The sequence below is a fragment of the Zingiber officinale genome, chromosome 6A, assembly GCF_018446385.1.
Source record: "Zingiber officinale cultivar Zhangliang chromosome 6A, Zo_v1.1, whole genome shotgun sequence".
Lineage (NCBI taxonomy): Eukaryota > Viridiplantae > Streptophyta > Magnoliopsida > Zingiberales > Zingiberaceae > Zingiber > Zingiber officinale.
Genome location: NC_055997.1, coordinates 14,391,519 through 14,414,799, shown reverse-complemented (window position 1 = coordinate 14,414,799; position 23,281 = coordinate 14,391,519). Strand labels below are relative to the sequence as shown.

The 23,281-nt window shown below is 38.0% G+C and overlaps 2 protein-coding genes and 2 non-coding genes across 5 annotated transcripts; all 4 read left to right on the top strand.

Moving 5' to 3' along the window:
- The first annotated feature begins 7,243 nt into the window (after window positions 1-7,243).
- Window positions 7,244-10,054, top strand: LOC121995901 (glucan endo-1,3-beta-glucosidase 8-like). The gene is made up of 2 exons (XM_042549676.1): window positions 7,244-8,293; window positions 8,830-10,054. The coding sequence occupies exons 1-2, from the start codon at window positions 7,965-7,967 to the stop codon at window positions 9,956-9,958; spliced, it is 1,458 nt and encodes a 485-aa protein (XP_042405610.1). The 5' UTR covers window positions 7,244-7,964; the 3' UTR covers window positions 9,959-10,054.
- Window positions 10,055-10,170: 116 nt separating this feature from the next.
- On the top strand, window positions 10,171-13,523 carry LOC121995902. 2 transcript variants are annotated; one of them, XM_042549678.1, is made up of 7 exons: window positions 10,171-10,539; window positions 10,633-10,709; window positions 10,845-10,979; window positions 12,386-12,440; window positions 12,612-12,704; window positions 12,915-13,013; window positions 13,089-13,523. In XM_042549678.1, the coding sequence occupies exons 1-6, from the start codon at window positions 10,232-10,234 to the stop codon at window positions 12,973-12,975; spliced, it is 729 nt and encodes a 242-aa protein (XP_042405612.1). In that variant the 5' UTR covers window positions 10,171-10,231; the 3' UTR covers window positions 12,976-13,013; window positions 13,089-13,523. The 2 variants fall into 2 exon arrangements, with proteins under 2 accessions (XP_042405612.1, XP_042405611.1); XM_042549677.1 differs by having other exon boundaries at window positions 10,173-10,539; window positions 12,612-12,699.
- A 9,529-nt stretch (window positions 13,524-23,052) lies between these two features.
- Window positions 23,053-23,131, top strand: LOC121998986. Its single transcript, XR_006116759.1, has one exon. It is a non-coding gene; the product is annotated as a small nucleolar RNA R12 (small nucleolar RNA).
- Window positions 23,132-23,197: 66 nt separating this feature from the next.
- LOC121998814 lies at window positions 23,198-23,281 on the top strand. The gene has a single exon (XR_006116607.1). It is a non-coding gene; the product is annotated as a small nucleolar RNA SNORD24 (small nucleolar RNA).

The following is a 23,281-nucleotide window of genomic DNA, read 5'->3' as shown; positions in this document are numbered from 1 at the left end:
GAAGGATGATAAATTATTAGAATAACTTATAGTCGACTGCTAATTGTTTAAAGTGTGAAAGGATTTTATTTTAGCAGATATATATAAAAATTAAATTTTGGATATAATTAAAATTAACGATAAAATAAAGAAAAATCCTCAATTAACCTCTAAAATCAAATGTCTTTTTTACAACAATAAATGAAGATGTCTAATTGGCTTTAAATATAATAATAAATAAAGGAAGTATAGCTCTGGCAAGGCGCGTGTGACAGACACGTTTTTTCCACACATGCCGCTGTCACATTAATTAATAACCGCTATATTTCAAATTCATGGCCAAGTTGTTTTAAGTAAGAAAAAGAAAAGAGGAATTTAGCAAATCAGACCCATAATGTTTGAATTTGACAATATCACACTCCATTATTAACTTTATTTAACCAAATCATATATAGGAAAACTATCCGAAGATGATTATAAAATATCAGATAAAAATTAACTTTTAAATAAAATCTAAAACTTAAGATGGTATTTCAAATTTGATATAAAATCAGGATTTTGACAAAGTAAAATGTATCATGATTCTATTGAATAAACAACTTCCTCCTATCTTGAATGACATTTTGAGTAGTTAGTCATTCCCTTTGACCTTAAAGTCGCTTCTCAAATCTTTTAACAAAAAATAGATGATATTTTTAGAAATATTTCTATATTCACTTGTGCTTACATTGATGATATTTTAATATTCTCCAAAATCAAGGAAGAACATTATACTCACTTACACATTATCTTTAATCTTTTTGAAAAGTATGGTCTTATTATTTCACGTAAGAAAATAAAATTAGCAACCACACATATCAATTTTCTTGGAGTTGAAATTGGCCAAGGGAAAATAATACTCCAAGCTCATCTTTCGACTAAATTCCTTACATTTCCAGATAAAATGAAAGACACAAAAATTCTAAGAGCTTTCCTAGATCTCTTAAATTATGCACACCCTTATTTAAAAAATATTGGTTAAATAAACAACCCATTATATAATAAGATATCTTTAATAAGTCAAAAACATTTCAACCAATAAGATATAGAATTAGTACAATAAATCAAGACTTCAGTTAAAACTATTCCTATGTTAACATTAACTCTTGATTCTGATTATTTAGTCATCGAAACTATAAAAATATTTGGGTGGGATCTTATTTAGAAAGACTTCTAAATATGACCCTAAAAGATCTAAAGCCTCATGTCGATATGCCTCAGGAAAATACTAAAAAAAAGTCATCTAACTTCACTTGATTATAAAATATTAGCTATAATTTACTACTTAGAGGCTTTCAGATTATTTTTCTATAACAAGTAAGAAATTACTATACACGGATTGTGAAACTATCATCAAATATGGCTAATAAACAAAAGGGTTATGCAAAGGATTAAATACTAAAAGATAACTTAAATTCGCATATACACTTATTAATAAATGTTTACATATTCAATGAGAATATATAAAAGGAGTAAATAACTCCTTAGTTGATACATTATCTCATTTATTACACCAACTCCTTTATTTTGATAGACCATGGATCGTCCAAGAAAGTACTTACATTTGCTACCAAAACTATATGTTTTGGTAATCAAGATTTATAACAATTTATACAATATGAAGATCAGTTTCACTCTCCTTCTAGAGACAAATTAAATCACATCCAAAACTGTCTCATTAATAATATTTGGAATATCCCAACAATTCCTGATAGTTCTAGCTACAAAATTACAGTTATAAATACTTTGCCCAATTATTTCCTTACTACAATACAAAAACCATTAGGCAAGAAATTTTCTTACGTGTCTTCTGGACCACAAGATGGAGTATATTTTACTTGGGAAGAAACTAATTTAGTCATCCAAGGCTTGGAACATCCTTATTTTAAAGCGTTCTACTCTTTGGAAGAAGCTTTTAATACTGTAAGGACCCAGATTGGTCCTAATTTCTTCATCGGTACTTTACTTAAGATAATCTCACCGTCTGTCAACAGTCCTAAAACTTATTCTCAAATATTTGGTACTGAAGATGCTACTACATCACTTGCATCTTCGTCTAGCTATTCTCGACAACCTCCTCACATGCCAAATTACTTGACTTTTATCCAATTAAAAGAAAGGGAAAATGCCACAGCACCCCAACAAGCTTCTAAGGCCTGTCTTTTGGGTCTCCTTAATACTAATCTCACATGACGTTACTTCCTATGTGTGCAGTCTAGTGGAGAAATCTGTTGGGACCGAAAAGTAGCTAGAGGGGGGGTGAATAACTCGTCACGTGCTCGTGTGCTTCGTTGCTTGTTTCTTCAGAGATGTGCAGCGAAAATATAAAGAAATATACACAACAATGCTAACTCGAGGAGTTACTTGGTATCCACCTCACAAGAGGTGACTAATCCAAGGATCCACACACTCACGCACCCTCCACTATGAAAACACTCCTTTATGGTAACTACCAAAGGCGGAGAAGCCCTACAAGTTCACACTACAAGAAGAAAGGGAAAGAGAACAAAATACAAGCTAAAAGCTTACAAGTTTGCACAAGGAAACCCTAACCCTAACTTTCTTCTTCAGCTGTAGATCCGCCTCTTGACTTAGAAAAACCTCCAAGAATCTTCAAGAACTGGCGGTCTGAACTTTGTGGAGAAGCTGTGGAGTTGCTGTGAAGATATGAGATGAATGTCGTGAGTGCTGCAGAAGGAATCGAACGTCTGCTGCTAAATACGACGCCAACGGTCGGATCTCGATCGATTGGATTGCTCCCAATCGATCGGGGAGGCTTTGGATCGATCAGCTGATCGATCCAGAGCACCTCTGTGCTCTAGAAATTTGCCTGGATCGATCGGCTGATCGATCCAGGGCTTATCGCGACAAAACGCACCTTCCCAATCGATCCACTGATCGATTGAGACCTCTGAATCGATCAGCTGATCGATCCAGAGACATTCTGTGCGCTCGCAACTTCCTCCCAATCGATCCACTGATCGATTTGGATGATGGATTCTCGCGGGGACACCCCAATCGATCGGCCGATCGATTGGACTCCAGCCAATCGATCGGCTGATCGATCCAGCTGCTGGTTTTTACCCAAAACCAAGTCCCAAGCCCCCCAAACCAACATCCGGTCAATCCATGACTTGTTGGTTCATCACGCCTAGCATCCGGTCACCCTTGACCTGCTAGGACTCCCTCACCAAGTGTCCGGTCAATCTCTTTGACCCACTTGGACTTTTCCTCATCGTGCCAAGTATCCGGTCACTCCCTTGACCTACTTGGACTTTTTCTCATCGTGCCAAGTATCCGGTCACTCCCTTGACCTACTTGGACTTTTCCTCATCGTGCCAAGTATCCGGTCACTCCCTTGACCTACTTGGACTTTCACCAGATGTCTGGTCAACCTTGACCCATCTGGATTTTCCCCGTGCCTGGCTTCACTCACCAGGACTTCCATTCTGCCTAGCTTCACTCACTAGGACTTCTCTTCTGCCTGACTTCACTCACCAGGACTTTCACCTAGCTTCACTCACTAGGATTTTCACCTGGCTTCACTCACCAGGATTTTCCATTCTGCCTAGCTTCACTCACTAGGACTTCTCTTCTGCCTGGCTTCACTCACCAGGACTTTCACCTGGCTTCACTCACCAGGATTTCCCTTCTGCCTAACATCCCAGTTAGGACTTCCCAGTCAAGTATCTGGTCAACATTGACCTACTTGACTCTTTTTCAACCAACCTGATCAAACCCTGATCAGAGGGGAATTGTACCAAACAATCTCCCCAAATGAACAACTGCATTGTCAAACATCGAAACCCAAACCAAGACTCAAGCTTGGTCAACCAGGTCAGCCTTGACCTGAGAGATATTGCACCAACAAAATCAACCTTACAAAATTTTATGAAAATCTATGACACTGAAAGTTTTTCACAAAAGCCCACTTGAAGGAATGACTATTGTCTATGAAGCCAAATTTAGTCCTAAATAAAAATGCCAAAAACTTAGCCCAACCTGTGCAGATTTGTCGAAGTATGGCACTAATGCCCGCTCCTTTATTCTTTTCACAAGGCAAATCTGGTCTATGGAGTATATACTATAACTTCTTATAAAGGCAGACAAATCACTCCATTCACTTTAATGAGCTATGGTATTCTTTACAAACTCTGGATACATGATCCTGACTCCTAAAAAGAGTTTTCCCCAAACATTAGGGACTATTATTTCACTAGCCCTAAAAGAAGAAGAAACTTTTGTTGTATGTACATTTGATAGTGCCTCTCTTGAATGGCTGGATCTAAAATACAACAAGCCAAACACCTGGTAAAAATTGACATTAATGAAGTAGGTGAGTACCAAGCTGAACTTGAAGATTATCTATTTGATCTTGACATAGACTGGGAAGCCCTCCAACTTTTGCTGATCAACTAAAACATTGGCGAAACTCTGTACAAGGCATGAATTGGGCTTGGGATAGACTAAAAGATCCTGAAAACTACCATCCTAATTGGTTAGTCCTATACAGGAAAAAAAATTATTAGCCCAAATATATGGGTACCCAATCCTTTTCTTTTTCTTTTACAACACAACATTTTACTCTCCTTCATCATTACCAACGGAGGATCGAAAAACTCAGCAACAAACACTTAGCAAGTTCAACCCTTTATGCTAGAGCATATAGAGCGACACTCTACCGTACCAGGACAGCACCTCGGGCTACCACTTACTTCTCTAGATTCAACAGGGGAACACAACTTAGAGAACATAATGAAACCTTGACCTCATTCAAGCAATAGACATTTCTATAGTACTATCATCAACTCATATATAAAAATATTATCCATGATGTTTATTTTCTCCACCTGTCATATACTCCTCTCCTTTTGTCAGGACTCTCTCTTCTAAGCATCTACCTATTACATAAAGCTCTCCTTTTGCCAGGACGCTCTCTTCTAAGCACCCACCTGTCACATAAAGCTCTCCTCTTTCTAGACCCCTTTTATGATCTCTCAGCAAGCATGCCTTTCTCAAGATGTAATGTCCTCTTCTGCCTATAAAAAGCCTTCCAAACCTCCAAGGCAAGGCATCCTCCCGAAAGTAAAGTATAAGTTGTCTCAGTCTTTGTGCGCAATCTCCTCTTCTGTCTATAAAGAACAGTACCAACACTGATTTGAAACTAGCATTAGCCAGCACTACATTAGTGTTGGTCTTTAAAGACCAGCATCAATGTTAGTTTGAAACCAGCACCGGTTGGTGCGGGTTTCAATTAGCGTTGGTGCTAATCTTTCAAGACTAACATCATCTTGTATAGTTGTATGTAGGAGAGAGACTTAACGGAGGTTCAGGGGTCGAGGGTCGCCGGTTGCACACGGGCATAAAACCTCGGTCTGCTGCTCTTTAAATTCCAATCGACCCCCAGTCACCCCTCCTGCCCAGCTTAACCATGATTTATCCCCTCTGGATATCTGTGGGGTCGTACCCAGGGGCCCGCTAAGGTGGCAGTTCCACCTTTTGCAACTTGTAATGTAGGAGAGAGACTTGCATGTAAGAGAGAGAATGAGTTTTGGTCGTAGCAGATCGTTCATGTTTATTGTCATCCACGATTGTGCATAATATATATATATATATATATATATATATATATATATATATATATATATATATATATATATATATATATATCTTACTATTTTATTAAAATATCTTCCCTTTACTAACTAATTTTGGTGAAGCCTAAAATATATTTACGTTAATGTCCTTTTTTCTATTTACACTAAAAATAATTCCAAGGTTTATTAGTAATTCCACAAGCGAAACAATCAGTGATCTAGAGTTCGAGACTCAGCTACAGCGTATTATTATAAATTTTTCTCATCATTAATTTTCTCTGGTTGTTTTATATAAAAAAAATATAGTTCTCTTTAGTCTCATATCTGAAAATTGACAACACTATGATCAAAGAAGTTTCTATAAATATTTTAGGGTGACGATGTTAAAAAATATACTTTTTTATTTTTTTTTTACTAAGACAAGTATAATATTAAATTAAAATAATTTTTTACATAGGAAAGCCCGTTGCTGGGATTCTCTAGCGTCATTATTGTATGAGTTTGACGAATCTTACCCAAATAATTAATTCTTGGTTTATAAGGGTGATACTAGAAAATCCAAACAATTCTGATTTTCAATGACCCAAATAATTTATATATTATTATATTATAGCATTATTATATTACACACGCAACGCGTCTGCACAATCACACTAGTATATATATATATATATATATAATTTTAGTACGAGTCTCCTAAATTCAAAGATTTCTTTTTAATTTGACCCTGAATTTTTTTTAAAAAAAGTATTTTTAGACTTTATAATTACTAAAATACTTATGAACATTTTAAACTCATAATTTTACCCCTAATAATTGTAGTTAACTACTTATTGAATGTTGTCTGGTTGGCAGAAAAAAAATAATTAAAAGAATGCCGTGTTTATCATTAAAAGGAAATATATATTCAAAGGGCCTCTTACCTATTTTTCATATTAAAAACTCATATTAGAATTATAATATAAAATAAAATTATTTTAATTTAGGCAAAATTAATACTATTATATTAAATATTCATTTTTAACTTGGTAAAATTTATTCCCGATCAAAATTATTCTAATTGATTAAAATAGTTTTAAACACTTTGGGTCGACTATTTGAAATATATTTTATTATAATTACTATCACATGTAATAATTCAATTAAAAATTAAAATTGCTCATATTAAATAAAATTATCTGATGCAATAATTGCCATTCTTTATTTGGCTGATCCAATAATTCATAAATCCATCGAAAGTGACTGTATAATATAGTAATTTTATTACATGATGCAAATCTAATTAGGTGGGGAATTAAAGAACATAATGCAAAAATTATTACATGCTAATATTAATGTAGGTGTATATAACAATTTTGATTAAAATTATTATGTATATCCATAGAACAACAATGTAATATTTGACAAATATTCTATCAGCTTTTATTTATGTAATAGTTTTAATTAAAATTATTATATGCATTGTTAATTCAAAATTGTTATATTATGCGACAGGAGGGATAGATAAAGAAAATTTTGAAATTATAGGGGTAAAATGATATTTTCATACTCGGATGATGAAATGAAAATTTTAGTATCTACCAGGGTCAAAATATAATTTACTCCCATAATCCGATAATGGTCTTATCACCGATCACTCCTTCGCCGTCTTCAAATCGAAGGGGGGAGTCGGCGAGAACAGCGCGGATGAAGGCCATCGCCTTTCGCTCGATCTGAAGCGCCCAAGCGTGTTCCTCTTTCTTGTTCTTCGTCGCTGATTTCTACTGTGCTTAATCTAGGTTTTCTTGTTCTGCGTCATCCATAAAAATCCTATCGTGGCGCTTTTCCGCCTTTCGTGCACTTTCTTTCTCTGACTTCTGCAAAAAAAAGCGTGTCTTGGAGGTTGAATCGCCTTCGATTTCGACGTCCTTTTCGTTTTCGACGTCTCCGTTTTCGCTTCTCTTCTGGTCAAGAATATTGCATTTGAATTAATCTGAGGAAAGGCGATGGCGAAAGCGATCTAGACTTTTAGTGGTCAACAAAAGGAGCTCGGTTTCTTCTGTTTTGCTCATTTTTTTAGCTGATAACTAGCTTACGAAAAGTTTCAAACTTTGCTTAATCAAATCGGAGAAGTCGGCGTCAATCTTATGATTCTTGGCTTTCTCCCGATCTTGCATATTTTATTCTTCTCTTGGTTTTGGTATTAGTTTATGTGTCTGTGGACTCCGTCTCCGTCCAGCTAATCGATTGAATACCATTAAAATATTTCAGATTAGTTTCAAAATTCTACCAACCATTGCCTCCAATCTCCTCCTCCTCCTTTCTCCAACTCCTTCCATTGGAAAAGTCTGGGTTTTGATCGATTTCGGCATGGGGGCGAGCAGATTCTTGCAGCTTTTCCTCCTCCTTGGGCTCTGTGCTTGCGTGGTTCAAGGCCTGGGGGTGAACTGGGGGACCATGGCGACTCACCCGCTGCCTCCCAAGACTGTGGTTCAGCTTCTCAAAGACAACAACATCACCAGAGTCAAGCTCTTCGATGCCAACTCCGACTCCATGAGCGCCCTCGCCGGCACCAACATCGAGGTCATGGTAGCCATCCCCAACAACATGCTGAAGACCATGAACGATTACGGCGCGGCACGGGACTGGGTGAAGAGGAGCGTCACTCGATACAATTTCGAAGGAGGAGTAAACATCAAGTGAGTTTGGATTTCATCTTCCACATTATGCCTTTTTATTCATTTCTTTTCGATCATATCCAATATGAGATTCTGAGGTAAGAAGCTCATTACTCAATTTCTTATTGTTATCTTTAGATCATTTTTTTTTTTTTTTGCACAGTATGGTCTTCGAGGTTAGAATGTTCTTGAGGCAATCTTCTTCTTATTATACTTTAGCTCTTGTTGCTAAAATATGAATATGTTAGTCTGTATCTTCTCCACATCCAAAAGGTTCAAAAGCTTGTTTCAAGCAATTAGTAATTATCTGAAAATTTTCCAATTGTGAATCTTTCATCTTTGGTAAGAGATCCATGATCCCTTACCAATGGTCATGAATGTGTTGCTTGAAAGATTTTAGGATCGACAATAAAGACAGAATTCAACTATTTCAATGAATACTTTTCTCTTAAGAATATTCACTTCTATACAGTAATTTCTGTTCTTGTTCAGTTTCTTGCTTCAGTTCTAAGACTAATGTGAGATCTGCAAAGGTTAAAGATTTGTTTTTGATTCAGGTATGTGGCAGTTGGAAATGAGCCATTCCTTGAATCTTACAATGGCTCATTCTTGAATGTCACTTTCCCAGCCTTCAAGAACATCCAAAATGCCCTCAATGATGCCGGTGTCGGTGATACCATAAAGGCCACAATTCCTCTCAACGCTGATGTCTACAATTCGCCCGCGAGCAACCCAGTTCCATCAGCCGGAAGGTTTAGAACCGACATAAATGATCTCATGATAGAAATCGTCACGTTCATGAACCAGACTGGGGCACCCTTCACCGTCAACATCTATCCTTTCTTGAGCCTGTATTTGAATGCAGATTTTCCGGTGAACTATGCTTTCTTCGATGGCGGAAGCGATCCTGTCAATGACAATGGAATTCTCTACACCAATGTGTTTGATGCCAATTTCGATACTTTGGTCTCAGCTCTTGGGCGGGTCGGCTTGGGTAATTTGCCGATCATCATCGGTGAGGTAGGTTGGCCAACGGACGGAGATAGAAATGCGAACGCGGCCTATGCTGAGAGGTTCTACAATGGGCTTCTTCCACGCCTTGCGGCGAACCGAGGCACACCTCTTCGCCCAAGCCAATACATTGAGGTCTACTTGTTCAGCCTGATCGATGAGGATTACAAGAGCATTCAGCCAGGGAACTTTGAGCGGCACTGGGGGATCCTCAAGTACGACGGGCAACCAAAATTCAACATTGATCTCACAGGGCAAGGGCGAAGCATCACGCTTGTGCCCGCGAGCGGGGTGTCTTACTTGCCGAGGAAGTGGTGTGTGTTCGACCCAAATGGCGGTGGAAACATAAGCACCCTCGGCGATCAGATTACATTCGCGTGCACTTATTCCGACTGCACCTCTCTTGGCTATGGCTCTTCCTGCAATGGCTTGGACACTAATGGCAATGCCTCCTATGCCTTCAACATGTACTACCAAGTGCAGAACCACCAGGACATGAGCTGTGACTTTCAAGGTATCGCGACTGAGACGACGCAGGATCCGTCGACATCGTCGCCGGCTTGTAACTTCACCATCCAGATCGAGCCTTATTACTATTCTACTGCTTCTTCCACTCCAATTGTGCCATTGCTTGCAGTATTCATCCAAGCATTGCTTGCCCTTGTGTTGATGTAGTTCTATGGATATTTTTTCAAATTTAAATAGATGGTAAACTGCAATTTAATTTATATGTACAATTAATTTATGTGAATAAGTGTTTCCTTTTTCTTCTTTTTTTTTGAATAAATTCAACGTTTATTTTTTTTTTCTAATTCAGAAATTAATTCTGAATATTTTGCTTTATTTTTTTATATTTCTAGATATTTTTTGGCCTCTTAAACCCTTCTATTTTACCGATTGTTTTCGTACGGGCTAAAAGCCTTATCTTGTTCGGGGAAGTGGAAGAGGATGGAGGTGAATTCTCTCCTCCGCTTCTCTTCTCCAAAGCTCAATCTTTCTCCCAACTTCTTCCCCAATTCTTCTCGTTCTTCTCGTCTTCGGATTCCTCTCTTACCGGGCTTCCATCCGGTACCGCATAAAGGCGTCGTCCTCTCGTCATCTGCTCGGAATTCGCTCCCCCTTTCGCCTCCCTGTGCGGTTGCCGAAGCCTTGGAACAAGCGGCGGAGACGTCGAGTGCGCCAGGAGCCTCTTCGCCCTCGAAGGTCGACAAGAGCGGGAGGTTCTGTAGCCCGAGAGCTGCTCGCGAGCTCGCTCTGTGAGTTGCAACTTATTTTTGACCTAAAAAAGTTGCCTTTTAAAACACTCTTTAAGGTTCGGTGCTGCCCTTGTTCGGTTTGGCGGTGTTCAGGATGATTGCTTATGCTGCTTGTTTAGAAGGGTCTGATCCAGTTCGGCTCTTTGACAAGAGAGTGAACGCGAAAAGAGGTATAACTTGCACAGTAGTTTACATTGTGGAAATTGGACAAAGATTGATTTATTTGTTGGGGTTGCTTATCGCTGGCTATTAATTGCTTTATAGATTGATTATGTATATGTATTTTTTTGGTTTTGCACACTCAGAGCCTGGTTATGTTTTCGACAAGACCGTCCTGCTGCAATACAATCACATGAGCTTTGGCGGGGCTCCTGTTGAGGTAGAGACAGAAGAAGAGGCAGAAGAGTTGATGCTACAAAATGATAAGGATTCTGCAAACGGTAATCAGCTCAATAGGTTTTTGAATATATATATAAACATTTTTGGTTGGCATCTGTTTAAGCTAATAAAACCATTTGACTGTTGCATACTTGCATTGATGCTTGAATTGTAGTCCGTGGTCATCATTTTCATAGTTATTTCAGTAGGTTGATCATTGTGAAAACTATGGCTTGTGATCTACCCCTTCGGTAAGTTGAAGATAAAATGTAAATGTGAGTTTGTGACCAGAGATGAGAGGTTTTTTGTGTCTCCAACTCCACCTGATGACTATGACATTCACATGGTGCTGATATGTGGATGATAGAAATTCTTCTCAATAGTGGGTTACTGTAAGAAAATTATCAGTTATTTTCATTTGTTGACATCATGCTGCCAGGAAATTGTTCATGTTCCCTAGCCAAAACTTGAATGCAATTTATATACTCAAACTTCGGGACTACTGATCTGCCTTGTGAAGCTTTTGGTTCTACCTTATATATGGTACCAAGGTTAATCTCTTTTAATCAATATTGCTAGAAAAAATAACCATTTCTTCTCTTTCCTGAAATGCACTATTTTTTTACTTTTAAGAGTAGAACTGACATGGAAAAGTGTGTTTCTGCGTCTATTATAACATGGGTTGAGATAGAAGCAAACTGAAACTTCTGTAAGGGTGCAAGCATGTGTAATCACTACACACAGAGTTGGGAGAAATAATGATTATGTTGTTCCACATCATTTATTGTCCATCTTTTTGACTGTTTATTGTGCAGTTATGTAAGTTAATGCCTGTTAAGGTCTTAGTTGAAAGTTGTCAAAGTTCATGCTATCTTTTCCAGCAATTTCATTTACTTTTATGGATCGGAATCCACGTGAACTCTTGATTGTGATGCCAAATGCAGTTTGCGAATTTTAATGCACATCAAACCATTTTGTTTGACAAAAAAGTATAGGCTTTCGGCTTACCGCATGTTTTCTGGTAATTCTGTAAAAATATTTTGCTAAGTAGTAGTTTGGATGCCCATGTGCGACAAATGAACAACGGCTTTCTAGAGTTTCATCTGCTCTAATATGTCCAAGAACATGGAAATTGACCAATTCTAGGTAAATTTTCATAAGATAACCATAAAAGAAGGGTTTCATGACAAAGTAATGAATGTTTTCCGTGACACGAAAAGTACGTGAATGATCTTTTTGCACGCTAAAGCAATCCTTTAACTAATGCCCATTAAAACTGTTCCAAAAATTCATCAAATGTTCCAACCACGGGAGCTACTTTCAGTACTTGCCACTGTTAGCAACTGCTTTTTTATTACTCAGTTTTGACACAATATTAGTAAAGTTTTCTATGTGAACTTCCTCTTGATTCTTTATTTTTTTTTGTTCTAATTTCTTTTTTATATTTTGTTCCATTTATTTTTTTCAGAAGAAGAAGTTTTATCAGCCCCTCCAAAGTTGGTCTACAACAGATTTGTTTTGCGGTGCTTTCCTGTTCCTTGATCCTCTCACACTCCATTCTATTTTATTGAACTCTAAAACCATGCATTATAGACTTCCAGTATCGTAGTGATGCTGTTTCTACTTTGTAACGTAAATTATTGGAATTGCTTGCGTTTTTCTTTTGTTTGAAACAGCTTATGTTTTTTTCTCAGCTTCACAAGGGATATGTTGGTAGCTGTGGTTGATCGGTGGAATGATCATGTTCGGTTCATTGACAAAATAATCCCCCAAAACTGGAAGGTCTGGTATGCATCTCTTAGGCTTAGATGCGCTTTTGTTTAATTATGACTTAATTTGAGATGGCAATATATGTCAATTTTTGAATCAATGATACATTCTATCGTTCTGTCCTTTACAACCATATCTTGTTTCAATTCTTATTTAGATTGTAATAGATTTGAATAGCATTAATAGCATTTCGTTCCTGTCTGTTTCTTGATAATTCAAACTTGCAGGATGAACCTGCAGCAAGAATTTTGGAACTCTGCATTCTGCACCTTGCCATGGCTGAGATAACAGCAACAGGAACTAGGCACCAAATTGTCATTAACGAGGTAGTTTTCTTCGAACGAGTAGACCTTTATCAATGCTTTGTTCTCGCTAAATGTTGCTTACTTGTTGTCGTGAAGGCTGTTGATCTTGCCAAGCGTTTTTGCGACGGCTGTGCCCCTCGAGTGATCAATGGATGCCTCCGCACTTTCGTTAAAGATTATAACCCAGTCAATTCTGCCCGGCCTTTAGAGATGCCAAAAGCTTGAGAAACACTTATTTGTTGCTAGAGCAAATGAACGCGAAGCGAGATGATCAAACTCTGATGAGCAGCTGGTCCATTGTCATGGAAACTGAACATGATTTCGACGAGTTAAGTGGATGAGATGAGGAAGGTTGAAGAATTTGTCGTCTTAACCTGCCAAAGTAGCATCTGAGATGCGTATCATTAGACTCACCAGTGTATGCTGATGCTGTGTTTGATAGAAATCATGTCGCTAATCGCATACTTACTCTGAACTGTATACATATCTTAGACATTCTTGTGGAAGTATCTTCCTTGCTCTTCGGTTGTAGTTATCGTAACATGCTGGTGAATGGGGAGAACGTTTTGACTCCTTGTGCACCTTGTTAGTCAATACCTGGAATAGGTTAACCATGTATGGGTCTCCTATTCGACCCGTTAGGAAGATAAGTGTCGATCGAGTTGTATTGACCTTGCGGGTCAAGTGGAGATGAAGGGCATGTAAACGCCACATACAACACCAAATGGTTGCTTAGGATGTTGATTCAACCACGGCATATTAGTGGGGCATCAATGAGAACATTCTCACTCGACCTGATCCACTTGGAGGCTGTTGATCGTGACCCGTTGAGAATTGCCTCCATTCTCATCGCAAGTGAATGTAGCCTCAAATCTTAATGTCGATAATCACGGAGAGTCATTATCTTTTTGGGGGGAAAAAACAAATGAAAAGGGTGTCCTCTTTAATTGAATCGTCATAGTTGATTTTTAATTAGGACATCTTACCATCATGTAACATGATACAAATATCTGTCAATACTATTCTCATTATTATCTTATCTCCGTCTGAATTGAGAGCATTGTCCGTCTGAATTGAGATCATTATTATCTTATCTCCGTCTGAATTGAGAGCATTGTAATAGTATAAAATCGTGTTATAATATAGATTTTTTTAAAAGATAAATTATTTGGAGTCTCTTAAAATAATTTAAACAATATTTTTTAGCTTAAAATCAGGATGTTACAAGTTTCATCTCATAACTAATTATAAATATCTGAACGAGCTTGATGTGATATATTGTGTATTTCATGATTCAATCTGAATCAAAAGTTTAGCCTCAAATCTCAAATGATAATGAAAAGAGTGTCCTTTTTATTCGAATAGTCAAAGAGTTGATTTTTTTTATTAAAAGGACGACAAAATTATAGGATCGAATTAGTACGATAGAGGAGGGGGGTAAATATCGTACTCTTAAAAACTTTTCTTTTACTCGTTTTAAAGACAATCAGAATATGTAACGGAAAGTAAATGATTTGTTTGGTTACTTGGTTCGGAGCCTAGATCGACTCTTACTCCAAGATCCCCGATCCTTGATCGCACCGTTGGGCAATTCACTAAAACTCTTTTTTCCAAAAACCTTAGAAAGAAGTAGTGCGTACAAGAAGATGAGTAAGATAGTAACAACCTACTATCTTACTTGAATTAAGTACAATGCAAGCAAAAGAAAGTTATACCAATAGTATATAAAAGTTGAGGTTCGGTCGGCACTTCTTGGAGTAGTAGATGTCACGCCCCAGAGGAGTCCCTGTCCGAGAAAATTTCGACAGTATCTCCCCTGTACGGTGGACAATCTGAAACTTTTCTACATCCTCATATACCTCAGTCACAGGCGGCTGGAATAATAACAATAAATAAAAACAATCACCACGCAGTTTATATAGATATTCAGCCTCTGGCTGTCACAACCACGCAGTTAATAATAGTAATCACAACTATAGTACTCTGACTCGAAATCCACCCTACTCAACTACACTCGTAAAGCTCAAATCCGACGAAACTCACCTCTTCTGCCGTCCAGGCAGGCATGTAGTAAAAACATATCGAATAGAACATCCATCAATATCAAAAGAAAAACATACGATGTCCAAGTATCCAAATAACCAAGTACACACATAAGCAAATAAAAACCAAACCAAATGGTAAATAAATCCTCGAGGTCTGCAGGGATCTAGCACTACGTGCAGTGAGGACTAGCGACTGGAACTCCCTCCGGACAGCATCAACCTGAAAATAACAACAATGGAGGCGGGGTGAGTCCAACACTCAGCAGGTACAATTGATATACAAAGTAGGGAAATAACACCTAGCACTAATCATGCGTACAGTCTCCTGATAAGAAAGATAAAACATTCCGAAGTAAACAGGAGAGAATCTGTACTAACCAGGTCCCAAGTATAAGGTCAAACAGTCCGAATGGTATAGGAATCCTGTATGCATGTCAAACATAGGTATCCAAACAATATGCAGCATATAAATGCAGCAAACACAAACACAAGCAATAAATGCATCATGCATATGATGCCAATGATGCGTCCTGGTCACCCCTGACGCCAGTCGATCATCTCACACAATAGTGAGGCCGAGTGGGTAGGGCTGTGACAACCGTGCACTCTGTCGTCACTACTCTTGATGAGTGACCGAGTGGACGGGATGCTGTCGGAGTACACCTATCCTCCTACCCCAAATCATAAATGGGGGAGCGCAATGCTCTCATCTCCCGGTACACGATAACGGGGAGGAATCCCTGCCGGATAACACGTTGTGTCACACTACCCATGAGCGGACCAACGGTGCCTAACAGAGTCCCTGCTGCAACACACTCTGCCTGAATCAACCACTAACCCATGAGTGGTGGTGTGTACAGATCCATGTAACTGGCGATGTGCTCAACAATAATAGAGCGGACTATCGCACAGCATGCAATCATGCAAATGGTGCATGGCAATAACTATAAAAACATCCTGACCTAATCCATATATATAGAAAAGTGCACCCTAAGTCAATGAATCATATCGAATCAAAGGTACACAGAAGGTATAAAAACCTAGGTCCTGAACATGGTGAAGCATGGTATATCACTACCCCCTATAAGCATGTATAAACAAATAAAGTATACATGGGATGCAAATCAAGCAATCAATCAATCATGTATCAGATATTGGGTAGTGACTAACCGAAACAAATAAAGGACATAATTAATGCAACTTGTTAAATTCACTACTATGTATATCAAATGACATAAGTCAAAAGTACCCGCCTCCAAAAGAAATGGTCCAATCCGTCCAAATCCGAACGTCGAGAAACCCGTCTCGCGTCAAGGTCCTGTGATACCAACAGAGATATATTTTATTTAGCTAAAATTCCAATGAATTGCTAAATAGAATCCTTAAAACTATTTAGGGCACAAAAACCCTAAATAATAATCACCGACATACCTAATTCAATTAGGAAAACCCTAATTATTGATCAACCTTAACTGGTCATCGATTAATTTCTCCACAGCAAGACCTAAATCCACAACGTTAAACAAGAACCTTACCTTTCACTGATCGGATCAAAGTTGGATATCAAGGAAACAACCAAGGCATTCAGTGTTGTGGTGGCCGGAATCCAACAACTTCACACCACTGTCACTGCCAATTGGAAAACAAATTCCATATCTAACTAATTGGAAATCCCTACAATAGCATACCAAAAATCTACATCACTGTTGAAATTAACAATACCATTACCTGACCTTCTTCTCCGGCGATGGTAGCAACCAGCAATGGCGGGAAAAATCATGTATCAGCCCACTGCTGGAAACCCTAGGTCAGGCGCTACTCCGTTCAGCCTCAGGTGGTGGAGGCGCCTGGTGCGGCTCGGGAAGGAGGAGAAGAAGAGACCGACCGACAGAGGGAAGAAGAGATCGAGCGGCAGCAGTGGCGTCGCTGTGGTGGCGGGAGAGGATGCTAGGCTCGGCGGTGGGCCGGCGCTAGGGCAGAGAGGCTTGGTTCGGCTGGTGCTCGCGCGTCGCCGTCGCTTGGACAGTGAGGAAGAAGAGATCGGCGCAATTTCCTCTTAGGCGGCGGTTTTTTGTACACAAGGGAAAGAGAGGAAGGGTGCGGGCGGTTAGGGCACAGTAGAGGGCTGAGAGGAATCGGCGTCGGGGGAGTTGGGGAAGAACTCGGGTGCGCGAGGGAGAAAGAAAACGGGACGGCGAAAAACAATAAAAAGAAAAAGGAAAAAGAAATTAAAACTTTTCCTCATTAAAACAGGGTAGCCTAAACAGGCTTTTCCGGACCCTGTTTTTGTCCCTGTTAACTTGTCCATACGAGCTCGGAAAAATTCCCGAAAAATTTCCAAAAATTCCGGAAAATTCCCTTATCATTTTCGGTATTTTTACAGTAGATGAGTAGTCGTAGCACGAATCGCAGCTTGTACAGAGATGAACTTCGAACCCGACTGATTGCATTCTCAACCTTGGACCTCGAGCTCTCTTTTATAAGAATCGTCGATGTTTGGTCGACCGATCCTCAAGTTCGGTCGACCGATCCCCAGGTTCGGTCAACCAAACCAGCTCCCTTTCATTTTCGCTGAGATTTGATGTTGATTCGACCTTCGAGCATTAACTGATCTTTAATGGTTCGGTCGACCGATCCCCATGTTCGGTCGATCGAACACTGACCTTCCCTGTTCGTCGAGATCTTGAATTAACGCGCCATTAATGTGATGATTGTTCGGTCGACCAATCCATGTGTTCGGTCGACCAATCAGCAAGCTTTCCTTCTTTGCTTCTGCTCGATCTGAACTGTGTTGAGTCATTAGGGTTTAGTCAATCGATCATCTTGTTTGATCGAACCTTGCTCTTTTTTGGTCTGAACAAATATCTGCTCTGAGTTGGCCTTGTTCGATTGATCGATCAGGCCAATCCTGCAAAACAGTGTTAAATAATAATACTGCAAAACATATATTAACACAGTAATAATAAATGCATGAGTAATAATAATAAACAACTCAATTGTCTTGATCTCAACTTGGAAACCTTTCCGGTTTCTTCAGTTGGATCAGCGACCTCAGGTTATTTCTTTCAGGAACACGACCTCACTATCGCTCCTTCAGTTACTTACCTCAACTTACCCGCCAAACATTGGTCCTCCAGACTTATTTGGACTTTCTTTGTTCAGTATCTGATCACCTGATCCACTAAGGTCTTTCCTGTAATACTACATTAGCCAGCAGCAATAATAGTAATACAGAATGCTATGGTAAAACTAAACTTAGAATCACCGCGCGATCGACCGGAAACAATCCGATCAACCTTGCTTGGAGTTCACTCTTCCAAGACTTCTTGTTACCTAGGATTATCTCCCCCTAGGATTTTCTTCATCTGACTTCACTCACCAGAACCTAAGGTTACCACCCCCTAGGGTTTTCTCCACCTGATTTCACTCACCAAGACTCAGTATTCGACTATCCATGGACCAGGTCCTCCAGACCTATCAACTTGGTTTCCACGATCTATTGAGATTTCCCTTGCCTAGCGGTCAACTAGGACTTTCCAAGACTCAATATTCGGCTACCCAAGGATCATGTCCTCCAGATCTATCCGCCTGGATTCCACGATCTATCGAGATTTCCCTTACCTAGTTTACAACTAGGACTTTCCATGATCAAACTCTATTAAATATACTTAAACATATTCGTCGGACATTAAAACCCTGGAAGTCGATTGCACCAACAAAAATGTGTGTCAGTATTGTTCTCATTATTAACCTATCTTCCGTCTAAATTGGGATCATTATAACAGCTACAAAACTATAACTGCTATAACATGAATTTTTTTAAATGACTAAAATTATTCAGAGCATATAAAAATAATTTAAACGATTATTTTTAGCTTGAAATCAGGATGTTATGAGTTTCATCTCATAACCAATTATAGATATCTGAATGAGTTACGATTTGATATATTGTGTATCTCGTAGTTCAATTTGAATCAAAAGTTATGATTTATGAAAATTTAACATTCATATTATAAGAGTTATGTTTTCATAGCTGTTACAATTAAGTTGTCACATAATTATAACAATTATAATTTTATTACTACTATAATGTAAATGTTAAACTTTTAATTTTAAGAGATCGTAATTTTTCATTCAGATGAATCAACGAACATATAATATATTAAATTAAAATGAAATCTATAATTAATTATGAGGTAGAACTCATAACGACTAAGTTTTACACTTAAAAAACATCGTCAAAATCTTTTTTTTTAGACTTTAATAATTTTAGACTTAATTCTTTTTAATATTGTAACTATTATAAGATCGTAACGGCTTTGTATATGCTGTATGTCCCTGCTCTAATACATCTATTTAAGCCAAGGAAAAAAAACTAAGGAAAAGATAATAACTGTAATAAATTGTAACTGTGGAGAGAAGAATAGAGGGGTAATTAACGTGCCTTCTGACTTTGTCCTTATTTTGATCTTTAAAAAAACATACGGTACCGTAATGTTAGCAAGCCTTTCGTGACTAGTAGAAAGAGTTATTGGATAAAATCATACGTTATCACAAATTTGTAGAGACTTAGCTGAATTTAAAATTACAAAATCTAAATTCAACTTACAATCAAGATGACCTGAGTGCATAATTTCAGGCTATCAGCAGGAGTTGGTTTCTGCTACGTGCCGAAGAGCAGCTGATCAGACTCTGTAATACTCCGATTTTGAGATTCTGGTTAAGTATGGATTAAAAGGTTAGATGGTACTATCTATATCACCAAGGTGCATCTTTCTTTTCGGAAGCACAAACTTAAGAACTCCAAAGTTAAGCGTGCTTGGCTTGGAGAAATCTGAGGATGGGTGACCTCCTGGGAAGTTTTCCAGATTGCGTGCGAGTGAGGACAAAGTACGTTGAAAGGACCTCCGGTGGTCTGTGAAGCTAGTCGTCAACTCGATGGGCAATTCTGGTGGTGTTCCCGGTTCTGTCTAGGTGGGACGTTACAGACTCAGTCGACGAGCGGATAGATTTGCTGAGCAGCAGGTCTGTATTTCCGATTTGAGCAGTCAAGATACAGGTAGGCCGATCGGACAGATCAGCAGTCCAACCAGAGTGACCGAACAGTATAATCGAGTGGTCAGAAAGGCCTGGTGAGAGATAGGTCGGGCAAGCTGACATGCAAACAAGCCGGTCGGGCGAAGCAGTCAGGCCAAGCACGGATAAACCAGTCTAAGCAGACAGGTTGGGCGCCAGTCAAGTCGATCGAAGCAATCAGGTCGATCAGGCGAAGCAGCCGAGCGTAGCGGCAGGTCGAGAGCAGACTAGCCGATCAGGTGAAGCAGACAGGCCTAGCGCAGACTGGGCGATCGGGCAAAGCAGGCAGACAGGTCGGGATAATGCAGGTCAAGCGAAGCAGTCAAGCCGACCGAGCGAAGCAGACGGGTCAGGTGAACAGATAGGCAGGTTGGCCGAGCGAGATGCAGACCAGGCGAGTGGAGAGGGCGACCGGGCGAATGAAGAGACCAATCGGGAAAACTAACCGAGGCCTGCGACTAACGCAGTTTCCTTGAAACAGATTCACCCCCACCTCTGGCTGTGCTTCGAGACTTACTCGGGTCGTTTGTTTCTTAGGATACAATGGTTTGACCGTGATCCCCTCCCAACACTGATGGTCACGGTGAACTGAGCGACACCTGATTGCTATCCGGGCACTCTGCTGAGCAGGAGTTATATGATAGAGGAGGGGAATGAGGTGGAGAGTTTCTACATGCTTCACTGTGTCTGTGTTCTCTGCCTGTGATTACTCATTATTACTCAAATACTTAGGTTCTGTATTAAGCTCAAATTTAATGCATCTGTTACACAACAACAAAAGATTTACGTGGCAAAACGTTGGTTGTTCCACTTGGACGAATTTTGCCCCGACCAGTCCGGCATTTGGCACACGCGAGTCGTGCCTGCAAACGAGTCAACATGGTTCAGTGCAATCCGGACCCTGGATTTACACCCCCTTGCGGACCCACTCGTGAGAGAGAGCATCTCTCTATACATTTATTCACATCCTCAATGTATGTGAATCAATATAAACCAACTATCATGCCATGAAACTCCCGATGTAAGACTAAAGTCTCATTCACAATGGAATCTCTTTCCTGTTCCACCTCTTCTCCATTCACTTTTATTCAACAAGAGTTTAGTAGAAATCTAAATTAGTAAGTGTATAAATGAGATTCATAGAGATGATAAAATTGACTCCAATCATTATAATCATTATCCTATACACTTTTCAACTAAGTCAGTCCGGCGGAACTTATCTTTTCTCTTAGGGTGTGTTTGGTTGGGGGTTTATTTTAGATAACTTTGGTTATTCATCCAAGGTTATCAACAAAAACTTTGTTTGGTTTAGATAATTGATGATTCCCGAGTAATGTTCCATGTCCGACACGTCAGCAAAAGAGACATGCAACTAGGAATCGGAAAACCTCGAAAAACTGAGATTTTTCTTAATTATGGGGTTAACGAATTTTATTTACCCAAAATATCCTTGGATAAGAAAAAAATATGACAAAAAAGAAAAGCATAAAGAAAAAACAAAAAAATATATAAAATAAAATTTAAAAATTTTAAAAACATAAAAAAATAAAAAAAACCATAAAAAATATAAAAAAATTATTAAAAATATAAAAAAATTATTAAAAATATAAAAAAACTTAAAAAAAGGAAAACATTAAAAAATAGAAAAAACATAAAAAAAATAGAAAAAATAAAAAAACATAAAAAATAAAAAACATAAAAAAATAAAAAAACGTAATTTTTTTTTTAAAAAAATAAAAAGTAAAAATTAATAAAAAATTTTAAAAACATAAAAATAAAAAAATAGAAAAAATGTAAAAAAACATAAAAATTTTTTAAAAAAAATAAAAAACATAAAAAATTTTAAAAGCAAAAAAAAGTAAAAAAAAATAAAAACTTAAAAAGTAAAAAAGATCTTTAAAAAATAATAAAAAATAAAAAAATAAAAAAACAAACAAAATAAAAAAATAATATATACATATAAATAATGAAAAAGTGAAAAACAACGTAGAGTTAAGTATAGTTAATTTTGTAACTGAGGGTAATATAGTAAAATATTAAATTTGGTTATTCATTAAAATTTTTAAATAAATAAATTTTGTTGTATTACTTAGATTGAATCAAAAAATATTTGATTATGTTTTATTTTTATAATTTTAGTTATATAAGTATCTAGTAATCACATAATCAAAATTAATAATGATAATTTGAACAAAACACATTCTTAAAATTATACATTTGAGGATCACAAATGACTAGTTAATATCTTAAGATCCCAACTCCATTGTCTCTGAATCGGGTCTTACATCTCCAAACATTGACTTAATATCCCAATTAATCATTTAACTATGTTTGTAAGTCAAGCGGTAGGATGATAAAACTTTTCAACTTTTTAATAATTTTAAAATTGTATTGTATTTTTAATAATATTAAAATTTATCTAATATTTAGCTTTTGGAGCCTTATCTTATACCGCGGGATACCAGAAACGCCATCCCTTCTATAAAAACACAATCGGGAACCCAATGTAAATTAGGGTTCATGGAGTTCTTCTGACGCTCGCCGCCGGTCCCTCTCCCTTCGATGTCTAGTTCTATGTTTTGATCTGATGCGTTGGATTTCTCGAAGTCCTTCTGACGATTCTAGTTTTTTTTCTTTCTCTATTGCTGCTTGGAAATCCTAATATTGCGATGATTTGCTGCTACAGCTTGGAATCTGTTGTTAGGGTTCGGTGGCAAGGTTGATACATTTCCTATTCCTTTTCCCCCCATCCTTTTCGTGCTTCGATGGGAGCATATTACGTTTGATCTTTGTTTCAAAAACTTGATTTTGATTTTGTTTGCCAGAAATCGATACTATATCTGCGTATGATTTGATCGATCGTTGAAGATCTGATTTGATCTGCAATTTGTGATTTCATGAAACTTGAAAAAATCCAGCTTTGATCTGTTTCTCGCATGGTGTTGAGTGATGAAAAGAATCAGACGGATTCCCATTGATTCGTAAAGATGATATCTTAACCAGCTACTTCTGACGCATCATGCCTTGCCAAAGATTTTTTTTTTGTTTTATTCTTTATTTTTTGAATGAGAATGAATCTTTCTTAGCCTGTGATGTGATTACAATATTTGCTACTCTTGATGGGGTAAAACCTATTTGATGATCTCAACCACCAAGATCTCTGAGGCA

Excerpts from the sequence above, each read along its gene's own strand:
- LOC121995902 (XM_042549677.1), top strand. The coding sequence starts at position 10,232 with ATGGAGGTGAATTCTCTCCTCCGCTTCTCTTCTCCAAAGCTCAATCTT. Across the intron at positions 10,540-10,632 it reads GCTGCTCGCGAGCTCGCTCT|GATGATTGCTTATGCTGCTT; the intron begins GTGAGTTGCAAC and ends GGCGGTGTTCAG. Across the intron at positions 12,700-12,914 it reads TAATCCCCCAAAACTGGAAG|GATGAACCTGCAGCAAGAAT; the intron begins GTCTGGTATGCA and ends TCAAACTTGCAG.
- LOC121995901 (XM_042549676.1), top strand. The coding sequence starts at position 7,965 with ATGGGGGCGAGCAGATTCTTGCAGCTTTTCCTCCTCCTTGGGCTCTGT. Across the intron at positions 8,294-8,829 it reads GAAGGAGGAGTAAACATCAA|GTATGTGGCAGTTGGAAATG; the intron begins GTGAGTTTGGAT and ends TTTTTGATTCAG.